Here is a 15,742-nt window from a genome sequence, read left to right on the forward strand (position 1 = left end):
AATGGGAACAAAACTGAAACTCCACTAAGAGTTTCCATTAGGTTATTATGCGCAAACTAAGACTAATTTGTTGTTAAACCTCAATCAGGAGAACAGCTGCAAAGCCCCAGACTTGCTGGAAAAAGTTCCTTCAGTCCTGCAGTACGAAGTTGGCGGTTAGCAGTCACGGGGGAAGTGTACTCCTTTGCTTTGGAGTACGTGTAAGTCACCCAAAGTCAAAGGGAAACAGACTGGTGGATGTTCTTAGGTGGAGGCGATGCTGTTTATTTAAGCACTGTGGTTGAGTTACTGGTTGTGAAATCCTCTCTAGTTAAAACAGAAACAATCCAGTTGTTTGAGCTTATAAAAGCCTCTTTAGGACATTGTTGCTAGAAAAGAAATGCGTATTGAGAAGCGTCTTTCTCTAAAGCCCAGGCCACATGCCCACACCCCGGCCGCTGGCCCCTTGCCTCTGCACATTCCCTCTGTCCCCCTTCCCGCTGACGCCACAGGCCGCCCCGTCCCTGCGCCACACTCGCGAGCTGCCTCAGCGACAACACAGCCTCCCGGCGAAACCTGCCCTCCACCTGTAAAGTGAACCCTGGCGGCATGCTTGCCTGCAAGGACGCGTCTCACTAACACCTTTATGAAGAAAAGCAAGTGATGGGGGTCCGACTGGAAACACTGCTTTGACCATATTAAGGGAACTATTACATCCTAAATTTAGAACTAAAAAAAAATCCACATTTTTGGTAACTTTTCAATTTCCAACTATTGCTGTAACAAAATACCAGTGGTTGTTCTGCATGGAAGCGGCAGCCTTTTACATTATATTCCAACCCTACTTTGGCCTATGGGGGTTTTGGGGGGAGAGGATTGCTACGATCAGGTCTTACACTGGACGTACGCTTCTCCCTTACCTAATAATAAGAATACTATCTTACCTCATTCACCACGTATACTTTTCTACCCCCTATAAGCACCTTCCTCTGGGTTGCAATGTTGAGGGGGAAACTCCTCCCACTCATGGGTTTTTCTATAGTATACAGAAATAGTCACTTAAGCAGGTATGTACAATTTTATTAAATTCTTAGTTGAAAAGTAAACAAATTACCCTATCGTATCCTTTCTCTGGGAGCAAAAAGACACACACCATTAGAAACACAAAATGAGCCAAACTTCTATTTTATTGACAGGAGTCCAAAATGAATACAAAAAAATGCCTCCTTGCATGTTATATATTTTTTCCTTAAAAGGCTTTTGATAGTCAGGTAGATTAAAAGCTAAGAATGTATTTCAGCTTTTATAGTGAACCTTTTAAAAAAGGTTTAATAACATAAGTCACCAACATCAGAGAACATATGGTCCCACAATCATTTTTAGACCTACAGCTTATAAAAAGAATTAGATCCTGCATTGATCTGCTAAAATAGAGGCTTAAAAATGTTTTAAGCCATTAAAAGCCATTTTTATAATCTGTCTGATAAGTCTGGGCAATTATTTCTTAAACCCCCAAATGTAGCCCTCTGTAGTATATGGAATGTGAGAGAAAGCTGACTTATGACCAAGACAGCTAAAAACAAAAGGGTTAAAGCTATGAATGGAGCTGTTATAGTCTCAAATCATTGCAGAATGTCAATAAATGAATGACAGATCTTATCAAGAGATTAAAACTTGAACAGATGTTACTTAAAACGTATTGGTGGTGTTTATCACATTTCAATGTTTGCTAAAACAAACCCTAAACAAAGAAAACTTGCAGATGATAGATCGTTTTTCAGGTACCTTTACTTTTACGGGGACCATGAAGTGACCAGATAATGTATCGCCCACACTTCTGGACAGTTATAACAAAGGGTTTATTATAATTTGCAGATGAAATAAATGCACCATCCCAAACTTGAGAGGCCCTAACAAGCCTTCAGCACATTCCGAGTGTACCGGGGCACCGCCACTGTCTGGTTATGCACCCATTTCAGGAACTAACACTTCCCTCAACATCAGTTCAGCACTCTTTCTGGTTTATTAGACATTTCCAAAAGAACACAAATTTGCAAGTATATCTGCAAACCCTGTGGCCCCTTCCTGGACTGCTCAGTCGTCATCTTCCTCCTCCTCCTCCTCCTCCTCGAAGCTGTCTTCGAAGCCCTCGCTGTCCTCCTGGTCCTCGTCCCCCTCTATCGCTGTATCCCACTGCGGGTGATTTTCTGGCACAGGTTTAGCCTCATGAACTTCCAACTATAAAGAGGAATTGAATGTCGACATCAGAAATTTGGGTAGGAAAAACAGAAGAAATACCTGGTAAAGAAAAGGTTTTCTTTGACCATAGCAATTACAAAAAAATCAATTTTATGGTTGTAACTCTAAATTTAACATTTAGAACATTCATCCTAGAAAAAAAACGTAACTCTAACAGCACGTACATGTAGCTAAATTTCTAATACAGTCTGATATTTTGATTTTATAGAAGCTATACTATTCATTCTGTGGCATGAAAATAAACTGTGATTCTCGAGCAAGAAGACTATGTCTTAATAAATCTTCTACTGAAGCAAGAAAAACTCGAGGGTGATTTACAAAGAGGTATTTACAGCCTCCAGACTCATGGAGTAAAATCCTATCGCCAGTGAAAAGCTGCAAGGTGCCCCCGCGGGAAAGGAGAGGCCCGCGCGTCCTGCCCCTCCCCTTCGGGGCTCTCGGACACGGTGCCCTGACACTTCACCATCTCTCTAACACAGTACCAGGAACGCTTTTATAAAACTTCAAGTGAGAGGGTGAAACACTGAGAGTGTGCTTCACAGACAAAGTGTATACTCTAAAATGATAAAAAATAAGTTCATTTCAGCAATTAATAGCTTCCCCAATAGAATCTGTGGGAAAACACATGCTTTTCTAAAGAAAAGAGAACACATTTGGTGAACCCCTGTGGAATTAGAGCACATAAAACCTATTACACTTCCGTAATTTCCCTTCACGGTTCTAAAAAACTATTTACCCTCCTTTAACTCAACAACTGAAGTTTATTATTATAAGGGTAGTCCATCAATTGTATCATATACACAGTAGGAGATGACCTCTTTTCCCTCTAGAACTCTACATTTCAGAACCTGAAATGCTTCCCTATATTAAGCAAGCACTTACTCAACAGACAACCTTATTTACTGCAGTCACTATTCTTACCTTCAATGGCTTAATCTGATCCAAACCCATATAAGAGTCTGATCTCAGAAACACTGTATACTGATAATTTCCAGGCTTGCCTGGTGCAGGAAACTTCAGCTCTACCTAGAAGATAAAATCAGCACTGAAAATCTGTATTTTGAGGAGCAGAAAGAACACCAGCTCACCCGAGTTCCTAGACCAGAACGTGTAACAGCTCGGTGTTGACGCAGAGGACGCAGGAAGCCCTAACTAATGCTAGGAAGTTAGAACCACCCCCGAACGGTACATTTATGCCTATATTACATCAACAGCACAAAAGGAAGCCAAAGGAGGCAGAACTGGCAGAGCTGATCTGTATCTCCACAACCAGAGCATATTTAAAGCAACCGAGTTCTGTGCTGACCATCACCTTGACAACTTGAAGAAATGAAATAGGATGTAAAATAAAAATAAATGTAATGTTGGAATTAATAAAACTGACTGCCAGAGAGGAGATAATTCTTGACAAATTTTCTTATTTCTACAATAAATGCTATGAGATAATAGAAAATATATATATATTGGCTCTGCCCCACCTCCAGGCCCAGAGCTCCTCAAACCCCTGTAACTTTTCAAGTGATAAGAAAACCAGGAGCATCTTTGGTTCTAATATTTGCCCTTTGACCCAGGTCATGACAGCGAGCTCATAAATCCCTTGGAACCACGTGGGTGACAGGAATGAGTTTTGTTCTGATAAGGTGACTCCAGATGGGCGCCCGGGTGAGGGCCGGCCACCAGGAAGACCTGACTGGAAACCCGGAGCTTTGAGCCCACCCCCCATGCCCTGGAGAGGGGCTGGAGACTGAGCCAGCGGGCAGTCGGCCACGCCCGGGTGAGGAAGGCTCCGTAAGGTGCCCCAAGTGAAGGGCCTGCTGAGCTGGTGGACACACAGAGGCGCTGGAAGAGTGGCGTGTTCACAAGGGGCATGGCACTGCCACGGGGGCCCCTCCCCAGCACTCTGCCCTGTGCCTCTCTTCCATCTGGATATCATATGCACCCCTTAACACTTTCTTTTGTAATAAGCCAGTAAACATGTTTCCCTAAGTTCTGTGAGCCATTCCAGCAAATTATCAAACCGAAGGGTAGGGTCACGGGAACCCCAATTTACAGCCAGTTGGTCAGAAGTTAATTGACAACCGGGACTAGCGACGGGCTCTGAAGGTGGTGGGCGGCAGTCCGGTGTGACTGAGCCCTTAACCTCTCAGTCACACGTCTTGTGTGACTTGCCAACTGACACTACCGCCAGGGAGACAGCGTCAGCACTGAGTTAAAATGCAGGACACTCAGCTGGTGTCACAGAGAACCGGTTGGTGTGGGGAAACCCGCGCAGCTGGCGTCAGGACTGCTGTGACTGTGGTAGCAGCATGACAGTGAGAGAAGCGCACAGAAGTGAGTTTTTCCTTTACAAATGCCCAATGCCTTCAAGGTCAACAAGGTACTTTATTTCCTCTCAAATCGTAAACTTCAAATGTAAAGAGTTAGAAACTCTTAGAAGTTTCAATTTCACTTGGAAAAAGGAAGAACAAATTTTTAAGACGACATCTGGATATATGTACCTCATTATAAAAATGTTTTTAAAACAAAATGTATTTTTAAAAAAGTATAAAATCAATCAAAAAAACCTGTAACAGTGTAGTATTTGAGGAAATTTGAATATGGACTGCACATTGGATAATAATACATCAATGTTACATTTCCTGAGTATAGTAATTGTATCTGCTCATGTAGAAGAAAGACCTGTTCTTAGGATTCATGTGTCAGTAACACAGGAGTGAAACTTCATGTCTGCAAGTATGTAAAGTGGGCTTGGGGGGACATATGTGTGTGTTTTCTGTGTGGACACATATAGAGAAAGATAGGAAAAAATAAATGGCAAAATGTTAAATGGTCAGTGTAGAACAAGGGTCTATGGGCATTCATGATACTGTGCAACATTTTTATATAGTTTTGAAACTTCAAAGATCAGAGGGAAAAAATAAGAGATGCCATTTCTCATTTTTCTGATTAGCAATATTGAAAATGACACAGACAAAGGCGACAGGCAAACTTGAACATTCATACTCCCTATGGAGAAATAAATATCTAGCAACATTTACTGAAATTACAAATGTACAGTCTCTGATTCATTAATTCTACCTCTATGATTTATCCTATAGGTATGCTTGCACATGTGCAAGATGACATGAGGTTATTCACTGCAGCAGCAGATGATAAACAACTTGTAAGTTCAGTAAATCAGAGTGCTAAACAAACATTCATATAGAAGAGGGTCATGCAGCAGTAAAAAGGATGAGGAAGCATTTTCTGTACTAACATGAAACAAATTCCAAGTCCTGTCATGCAGAGGACAGGTAAAGTGCGGAACATGGTGGACACTATTTTGGGGGGGAAAATACACATGATGTGTCTGCTTATAATTTACATACAGTGTCACATGAAGACTACACAAGAATTGACTAACACAGATGGTCTCCAGGGAAGGGAGTGGGTGGCTGAGAGGCAGGGACGCAAGCTGTTGTCCATGTGTGCTTTTCTGGTATATGTTCTGAAATGGTAACTAGGTGAAGTATTATCTCTTCAAAAACAGGTAAAATTTAAATTAAAAAAAAAGACTACTCTGTCAAAGAAATACCCTTAAGCTGCCTCTCTTAAAGGTCAAACAACAATAAACTACTTTATATATTTACTACGTGGTTAAAAGGGGTGGGGGGGTACTTTCTGGATTAGAAATCAACATCACAGAACTATCTTAAAATTCAAAAGACTTGCTCTTGTCCGAGTCCAGGCAAACAGAACCTGCTTTCTAGAAAAGGAACATAAAAAAGTCAAGAAGAAAAACAAGACCACAGAAAGGAGTTCCCAGGGGGGGAATGTGTCGGCCACCACACTAGACCGGTGATGTCATCGACGGGGGGCAGAGCCACTTTATTATAGAGTTCCGCTCCAAAAATGCATCTTGGCACTAATCCAGTGGGGGAAAGATAAAAAATTTTTAGAATATAATTAAATTCTGAAGAAGAGAAAGAAAGGCATATGTTCTTAGATACTAACAGTGAAAACTGCACAAAGCAAGTTGAGAAAAAGACTGACCAAGTACCTCTAACAGTTCAACACTTTACACATTTCCAATGAACTCCCCCACCAGACACCAGAGAACAGCTGTAAATCACGTCTTAACATATAAAATAAAATACACTGAATATGATAAGCTGATTTCTAAAAAAGATTTTATGAGGCAGTATGATGGCAAGATGCTGTACAGTTGTAAAAACTGAAATAATGTGTTTGGATAATTACCTCTTCGGTGTCTTTTAGTGTACACACATGGTATGGCATAGATATTAATGTCTGTTCCTTCCTATCTGCAATATATAGCCACCACCATTCCTGTTTTTCCTGCAAAGAGAAAAGACAGCTATGAGTCCCCAGCAGACACAGTGCCTGGAGCCAAACAGGTGTTCAATAAATATCTACTGAATGAGCAAGTTTGTTCTTAACCATTTGTAGATCTACTCTCCAAAAGAATTATGCATATAATCTGGGGGTTTCAAATGGCCTCTTAAACCTTACTGATGGGCCCCTGCATTAAACCTGATTAACCTTCAGTGATGAAAGATATTCTGAAAAAGAAAACAGTATAAACTATTACAATATCACCTAGCAAATAATCTTAGTGTTCTTACCTAGTAATAACAAAAGCCAGGAAGTAGGAGGGGAAGAGACTTGGGCAACCAAATCAGAAATCAGTGCATTAAGCACATCACTTGGAAGAGAGCATCTCAAATCTGCGTGGCATCCTTGTGCAAGGACCAGCTGAACCCCCGAGCACGGCTCCGATGTGTGTGCAGGTGCTGCTGTAGTCGGCACCACGCAGGCAGCTCAGATTCTAAGGGCCCGTTTATACCTTTCACTGCCTATGACTTTTTAATAAGCTTGGCAACAGAAAAAGAGATAAAGAAAGTGCCACCAGAAAGCCAGTGAGAGCAGGAAGAACTGACAGGAGACAAAAAAACTACTGAGAAAATGAAAATAAAAAATCGCAAGACCAAGCAGTCTGGAAGCACCGGACTTCAGTGTGCGGGGCAGCCATCGCTGAGTCACAGCGCACAGCGGGCTGTTCAGTCATCGCCGCAGCCGCCACTGCTTGAGCACTGGTCAGGAAAGACAGATTTCTAAAATGGCTTCAAGAAAAATGTTTTGGAGCTAAAAATAAAATAAGCTCTAGGATACTCTAAATACTCAGCCAAACACCAGCAGACTACCCTGAATTCTCAATCACACAAAAGGTGAAGAAAAATAACTTACTGAAAACAGTTTTGCAGGTAAAATGCACTTTTAAGCCCAAATCACTTGTATTTTCTATTTGTTTTAACTGTAAGACATTAACATTTGGTTTATTAATACTTTCTAATAATGCTACACAAAGTTCAACTATAACTTTTGTTTAAATGCCTCCTATTGCAGAGCACTGCGACGGTGGTGGGGGAAGGGGATTTGCGTGTCTGTGGGGGTGCGTCTGTGTGTGTGTGTGTGTGTGTCTGCCCGTGTGTCTGACTAAAAACAGCACAGACGCAATGTGGCGCACAGATACCTGGGCTCTGCGAGCCAGAGTCCCCGCTGCAACCACTCACCGCCGGCACAGCGGCGGGGAAGGGCGAGCGGGCTGCACTTCCAGGGGTCCCATGCACAAAGGCGGGCGGGGGGAGGGGGGGCAGGTCTGTGCGCGGGCTGAGTGGCCGGCGCCTGTTTCAGAGCCAGACCTGGATCACTTCACCTCTCTGAATCTCACCTCTCTTCTGTTAAGCGATGAGTGCCTGACTCAGGCTGCACTGTGGAGATGAACTGAGACAGGGCGGGTGACGTGCGTGAGGGCCCAGCCCACGGAGGGCGAGGAGGGGCTGCGGTGGCTGTGCCCGCCAGTGGGATGACGCAGGCACCGAGCTGTGTGAGCGGTCCTAACACTTCGCTGAAATCTCAGGACCACAGCGCGTGTTGGTACCAGCAGCGCAGGGCTGTGCTCAGGAATGGGCACTTCGGCTTGGCCTGCCCCACGGAGAGGCCTTTCCCTCCCCTCCTCCAGGCCGTCTGAGATGAGATGCACTCAAGAAGACCGAGTAAGAAGCCAGTGAATGCCCGTCCGTGGCACCTCTGCCTTGACTGATGCACACAGTTCAAGTGGAGAAGCTGTTTCACTGTGAGTTATCTGCACTCCAGACAAAACTGTTTTCTGTTGTGTGAGAGTCCCAACCATTCTTAACATATTAAATACAGTAAGAATTGCAATAACATGGAAGTCTATTATGAACATAAACTTTAAATAACTTACATGCATGGCAGGGGCAGGTACATGGGAAGGCAGATGTTAAGAAAACAGTAAATTTTATCTGATAAATGCTACTTGGAGCTATTTGCCATGCAGATGCAGACTAAATTAGAAAAAGGCGTTTCACTGCTAAAATGTTCAAGGGGAGTGAATGAATGTTTTGCTTATTAACTAAGCATGGTCTAAAATGAAACTGTCTGTTGTAAGGGTACAAATTACGCAGCTCATAGCATCCCTGGCACTTTGAAAACGAATCAATGAGTGGAATTTATCTGCTTGATTTCACAAGACTTGGTGTTGGCAGACTAGCACGCAGTGGGCAAAATGCCCCAACAGATGGGCTACATGGCGCTCAGGACACGCCAGAAGATGGGTGTGCACATCAGGACGGAATCCTGGCCGACTGCGCCCCAAGTCTGAACAAGAGTCTACAGAGCCGCTCACTCACTGCTGGGAAAGCCCTCACTTGGGAACTCGCCCTCAGCAGCCCCCAGCGGCTCTCCACTGACGTTCTAGAACAGAAAGCAGACTCATACAGGGGATCACCTGCCAGATAAGAGCAGGAAGCAGAAGGTTCTGCGGCAAAGCTGCGAGGCAGTCTGTGAAACAGCTTCCCTGAACTAAGAGGCATCCAGTTCATGACCTCGAGCCATACTCAGTTTTGCATATTTGCAAGAGCCAAATGTCAAGCAAATCCTAAATTCATTTGAAAGACAAAAAAACATAGCCATCAAGGAGACAGAAAGTGGAGCAGACCACAGCCACACAGTAAACAGGACAAGGGATAGGACAGCATTACAATGATCTTGACCTGGGGCTCAGCCATGCTCAACCCCTACTGAACTTTCCGCCGGCCCCACAGCCTTGGGCTTGGCCACGGCCGTGGACCAGGGCGCCCCTGGGGCCCCAGCGAGTCCACAGGACCCTCAGGAAACACCACGGGGAGACTTACGACTTTTTCATCCCATTTAAAACTTAATAGAAGGGAGAGATTCACAAGTCACATAGTCTGAAGCAAAATATGCATCTGTCTGAGGCAGAGCAAACTGCCTGACTAATGAGAAGCCATCATCTAGCACAACCCTCAGTAACCTGGCCCAGAAAGGACAGAAGCAGAGGGAACCACAGGAATACTTAAGTTAACAACCCTCCCTTTAAACAACACATTCACTAAATGTAATTCATATGGAAATACGTCCCTCAAAATGTGGCCTGTCAGGAGGAGACGACCTTCAGCACCTGAGCCAGCCCACGGCGCAGAGGGACCCAGGGCGGGGGACGCGCCCGACAGGAGGCCAGGAGGCCGGGGCAGGGACGCCGGGGGCTCACCTCGGGGAAGCAGAGGCTGTAGACGGGGTGCGTTATCTTGGACTTGGTCTCCAGCAGCGCCCGCTCCTTGCGCTGTATACTCTGCTGCAGTTCCTGCCACTCCTGGGGAATGGAACACGTGCCATCAGGCGTGCTTCCGAGCATTCCGAGGCATTTCCATCTGCTTCCAGCTATAGTCCCCGTCAGTCCCACAGATCCGATCACTCCCCCGCTCAAGGCACCGCTTTTCTCTGAACTCCCCGCGAACCTTGTTTGGGTTTTTGTCCCCTTTCCCTCCCTGGAGGATTCCTACGAGTTACTTCCGGGAGCGGCCTCGGGTAGGGCTCCCGACGCCAGGGGCTCCCTCCGCCCAGGGCCCGGCCGGTCGCCCCCCCTCGGCTGCCGGGCGCGCTCGTCTCCCTCCTGCCGCCGTGCTCACTGAGCCGGCCCTCCCCGCCAGCCCCCTACCAGTCAAGGGCAGAGGCTGTTCCACGCCTGGCCTTGCATTCCTGTCACCTAACAGAGCTGGCAACGTGACGGCTCATGAAACAGTCTTTGTTATTTGTGTAATTGTTAACCGAATGAATGTATTTCTGTCATCTGATGAAGCTCGTCTGTCAGAACCCTAAGAGTGACCTCTACTAACCCTGATATACTCAGAGAGGAATATATCAACTCTTTCTCAAAGCAAGGCTGGAGAAATAATTTCTTTGATAGGTTTTAATTTCCAGGCAATTAAACTTAATTCCCAAAGACTAAGCAGTCAAGGGCCACCAGCAGCTAAAAGCAGTTACACTCCCACCCACCTCTTTCCAGGGCAAGCACATCACCTCCTTGCACTTTAACCCTCTGCCTTTATCCTTTCCTCTTGTGGTCTCTGCTTTCGCGTTAGAGGCTATTCAGGGAAGGCTGTTTCTCTCCTAACCACAGGGTTACTTTCACAGCAATAGCCCAGTCAGAAAGGCCTCCACAAACGTACAGGGAACAGTGCATTTGCACCATTATTTGTCCACCATCCTTTTCTGCAGCCCTCCCATAAATGAGGTGCAACCTAATGCCATGCCACGAGACTCTTTTCTACCCTCCATACCCTCACAGTCTTATTAGATTTCTTGAGGACTCCCCCTTTCCTTAATGTCTTACCTCTTGAAATAAGGTAGCATTCTGTGAATGTTAGCTTTCCCTTTAACCAACCTCTTGACATTAGAGTCCAGAGCCCACAGTCATGTTTCTTCACCCTAAACATTACCTGGACCTTCTGAGCGACTCCTCCAAGTACCCGCTGCCTCGTACCCGCCTTTCCTTACTCGCATCCAACACTGAACACTACCTGGAGACCAAACTGGCCTCGCGTCAGACCCAGGCGTTGCTACACGGAGCAACTTAACATCTGAGAAAGGTGGGATGCACAATCCTCGTCAAAAACAACTTTTCTTTATGATTCTAACCAACCCTCAAAAATATTCTTACAAGAGTAACATAGGAGTATGAACCGCACTGGTATCGTTTAAAACCAGCAAGCGACTGAAAGCGACAGCAAACCCCGAACTACCCCCAAGGCACAATCCCGGCCCTTGGCCCGAAGGAAGGCTCACGGCTTCGTCGTCCCTGCTCTGCTTCCCGTCCTGCTCCCTCTCGGAGTCCCGCTCGCTGCCGTCGTCCCTCTCGCTCTGGGACTCCCGGTTGGTCTCTTCGTCCTCAGACTCACTGCCCTTGACCGAGACCTCCTCCTCGTCGTCCTTGACGGCCGCTTCCTGAAAGGGAACCGCAGCCGCAGCCGCCCTGAGCACCTGCGGACAGGCCGCGGGGCCCCGATGCGGGCCGAGGGTCAGTAACCCCAGAGGCTCAAAGTCCACTCTCCCGTCTCAGAGAATTAGAAAACGCTCTTCTTTACAAGTCCGTACGTACGTGGAGTCAGACTGAAGACGACCACTGGGCTTATCTGTCTATTGTAAATAGAAGTATTTTATTCCTTTACAAAGTATACTACACCAAGATGTCTAAGGTGACTCATCTTTCAAAAACATCCATTACACAATTTATTTTATCTGAGGAGGAGAAATGGGACGTTTACAGGAAGGCCCTGCTTTGGGAGTTCACTACTCTCCTCTAACTGACCGAGCACCCTGCGGGAATGGAGAGCCGACGCCCCAGACAACATACTTACGAGCCCACTGCAAGAAGGAAGAAAAAGAACAAACAAAATGCTAAGGAAGTAGAAGGGGAGTAGCGCAGACCAGAAATCAATAAAGAGAAAGCAAATACGCCAACGGGAAACCCAAACAAAACCCAAAGCTGGTTCTTGGAAAGATTAACAGAACTGATCGATTTTATCCGGCAAGACTAACTGAAGGCAAAAAGAGACAATACAAATTACCAGTATTAGGAGTAAGAGAGACATAACGACAGACGCAAAAGACACTGAAAATAAGGGAGACTTTGAATAACTTCATCAATAAATTCGGTAACTTACAGGAAAGGACAAATTCGATACAAGACAAAAAGTAGAATATGTGAAAGAAATGGATTCTATAACTAAACTCTTTTTAAGAACTCCAAGCCTAGATAATTCTTCTGCATCAGAAACATCCAGTCTTACACAAACTCTTGCAGGAGAAAGAGAGCAGAATACTTCCTAATGTGCTAAAGGCGGCTAGCATAAGCCTGACACAAAACCTGCCAAAGATATTTCAAGGAAGGAGAACGACAGATCAATACTCTCTCATAAAAATAGATGCAGGAATCCTAAAGAAAATGTTATCAAATGCAGATAAATATAAAAAAGGATACTGCATTATAACCAAATGAGATTTGTTCCAGGAACACAAGGATAATTTAAAATTTTTAAATGCATCAATATAACCTACCACGTTAACAGAAAGAAGAAAAATCATACAATCGTCTCCATAGATGAAGAAAAAGCATCTGTAATAAAATTCACTATCTGCTCATGATAAAAATTCTCAGCGAACTGGGAACAGAATGGAACACTGACTGCCCTACCCTGACAAGGACTGTCTGCAACTGCTTCGGGGCCAGCACCCCACTCAGGAGGGAAGCGATGTCTGCTTTCTCCCCGCGATCAGCAAGACAAGGGCGGCCACCGCCCTCATCACGTCTAATCCCGTTACACTTGAGTTCTAACCAGCAAGACAGGAAGGGAGAAAAGCATAAAGAAAGAAGAAGAAAGCAAAAACTGTCTTTACCCCAAGGTGGATTATGTACTGAGAAAATCTTTTTTAAAAATCTGCAATGGTTACAATTACTGTCAACTCCTAAGGGCTCCTTGATCCAAAGTCAATATTTAGAAAGCAACTACATTTCTATAAACCAGCAATATATATTGAAGGATGGGATTTTTTTTTAACTGTTACTTGCTACACACCAGAAAACATCAACTACACAGGAGCAGACCTAATGGAAGATGTGCCTGGGAATTACAAACCACTGCTGGGAAAAATTAAGGAAGCTCCAAATAAATAAAGATAAACCATGATTATGAATAAAAAGACAGTATTATTAACATGAATTGTTCCCCTAGTGAAAAGATTCAATGTAATACCAATCTAAATCCTGGCAACTTTTTTGGGGGTGGAAATTGTCAAGCTTATTCTAAAAATTTAGCTGGAAATGCAAAGGGCTTATTTTGAAGAAGTTAAAGAAGAGCTTGAGGACTTACATAACCATGTTTCAAGGCTTTACATAAAGCCACAATAATTAAGAGTGTGGTACTAGCACGAGTATAGATAATTAATTGAATAGACCAGAGAGTCCACAACAGCTCTGCACAAACACAGCTATGGTTGCTTGCTTCGCGACCACCACCACAGCAGTTCAGAGGAAAGGAGGTCTTTTCAGTAAGTGTTGCCCAAGTAAATAAATGGTCAGTAATCCCCATCTCACACTAGTCACAAAAGTTAATACAGATGCATCACAGAGCAAAATGTAATAGTAAAATAATACAACTTCTGGAAATCACAAACCACCCAAAGCTACTGCACAGAGAGTAAAGCCCAACTCATACCCAGAATATATACAGGAATCCTTCAAATCCATAAGCAGACCGACAACTCAACAGAAAAGAGGATGCCCAGTGGCCAGTAAGCAGGTGAAAAGATGCCTGGTGTCACCAGTTGCCAGGTAAACACAAGCAGAGCCACACACAGAGGACCACTACAGAGCTGCCACAGTGGCCAAGATAAAGAGACTGAAAACCAAGTATGGGTGAGGATGTGGAACAACTGGATTCATGTTTAGTGTGTAGGAACATAAAATGGTACAACTTTGGAAAATGGGCTCTTTCAATGAGTTAAACATACACCTACCTTACAACCCAGTAACATGTACAAGAATAAGCAGAGTGCCCTTATCCATAATAGACAAATATCCAAAAACTACCAATAACCCAAATGCCCAGTAACCAAAGAACAGACAGGTAAACTGTGGTACACACATACAGTGGGATCCCTCACACACACAGTGAATGCCACAGACACTGTGCTGAAAGAGAGCAAACACTCCTCTTGTCTGTGGTGATAACAGACGTGGGGACAGTGGGAGCTGCATGGAGGGGCTGCCAATGGAGAACGGCCCAGGTGTCCAGGGCGCTGGGAAGGTTTTACCCCGTGATGTAGGTATCACGGGTATCTACACACACAAACTTCGGAAGCTATACACTAAGATTTGAATATTTCAACCTGTACCTCGACAGAGACAATGTTGACAATAAGAGTAATGAACTTACACTCCCAACGACTCCATTTGCCTGCTTCTGTTTCTGTGGCTTTGACTGTGGTAAGGGCACAGGTGTAGGCTTTTTTTTTAAAGGCTTCTTTTTTTTTGATTTAGCTGTTTTCTTGGGTCCTTTACTCTTCTGCTGCCATCCTCCTCTTGTCCTGCTCTTGCTGGCGTCGCCCTGCCACAAATCACGGCACACACACATACTCAGAAGTCACAGCGAGTTTCATTTGGGTTTCCCAGTAATTTTTAGATGGCAATGCCTAACGAAATGTTTTCCTAAACTGAATTACTCCCCCACAGCAGCAGAAGTCAGAGAACCAAACAGAACATTTCCTTCACGGGGACAGAGACATGAGAAAACCTGGGTGCTCACCACGTCTTCTGCCGGCTGCTCCTCTGCAGCACAGATGGACTGCTCCTTTTCAAATACTTCCTGGAGGAAGCGAGAAGAAAAACGTGAAGTCGGTCAACTGTTATTTATCTTTCGGATAAACAAAGAAATCTTTCAAAATATACTACCAGTAAGTTTTTTCACTGATCACAACTATGGGGTTTGGAAGGGTAGAAAGGAGATCTTAGCAATCACTGGATAATACTTTCAGAAGTTACCTTCTGCAATCTCCTGCCCTGAATGTATTTTGAAAAATATTGTCTTCTTAAATTTACAAATGGAGTAATTTAAGATATCTAAACTCATTATGAAGTAAAAAATATTTCAGTTTAAATTGTCTATATTATTCTAATAGTAATCAGACATGACTGTTTTTATGTTACAGCAACTTAAATACATTACTTTATTTTCTAACATTAAGACTTCAATTAGACCAACATTAGTTTATTTAACTATTGTCAGCAATAGTGCTCACTGGATCTATAACTAAAGTGGAACTCCAAGAAAATCCACTATCCTAAAGACATATCCACTTACCACATAATTTATTCAGAATCAGAACAGAAGCAACAAATACAGGGTTTAAATTCCAGTAAGACTACAGTAATAATTTACACTGGCAAATGACAAGTGACAGGGGTTGTGTTTAATAAACTCCCTGGAATTATTAAGGCTGACACGTAAAAACAATGGTAATTATCAGGCTCTGAACTGTTAGTCTAATTCAGGAATCAGCAAACTATGGCCCTCTGCCCACTTTTTAAACCAAGTTTTACTGCAACACAGCCATGCCCACAGTG

At 44.1% G+C, this 15,742-nt stretch overlaps 1 protein-coding gene across 1 annotated transcript in view; it reads right to left on the reverse strand.

Annotated features, from left to right (window-relative positions):
* Positions 1 to 1,148: 1,148 nt before the first annotated feature.
* Positions 1,149 to 15,742, reverse strand: part of SEC63 (SEC63 homolog, protein translocation regulator) — a 57,748-nt gene continuing 43,154 nt past the window's right edge. Inside the window, exons 15-21 of the mRNA XM_036902908.2 lie at positions 14,925 to 14,984; positions 14,556 to 14,726; positions 11,407 to 11,565; positions 9,833 to 9,934; positions 6,478 to 6,576; positions 3,160 to 3,264; positions 1,149 to 2,217 (exon numbers count right to left, since the gene is read on the reverse strand). Of these exons, the coding sequence (XP_036758803.1) occupies positions 2,074 to 2,217; positions 3,160 to 3,264; positions 6,478 to 6,576; positions 9,833 to 9,934; positions 11,407 to 11,565; positions 14,556 to 14,726; positions 14,925 to 14,984 (840 nt within the window). The 3' untranslated portion in view covers positions 1,149 to 2,073. The remainder of the gene's footprint in view (positions 2,218 to 3,159; positions 3,265 to 6,477; positions 6,577 to 9,832; positions 9,935 to 11,406; positions 11,566 to 14,555; positions 14,727 to 14,924; positions 14,985 to 15,742) is intronic.

Source organism: Manis pentadactyla, chromosome 12, assembly GCF_030020395.1.
Source record: "Manis pentadactyla isolate mManPen7 chromosome 12, mManPen7.hap1, whole genome shotgun sequence".
Classification (NCBI taxonomy): domain Eukaryota; kingdom Metazoa; phylum Chordata; class Mammalia; order Pholidota; family Manidae; genus Manis; species Manis pentadactyla.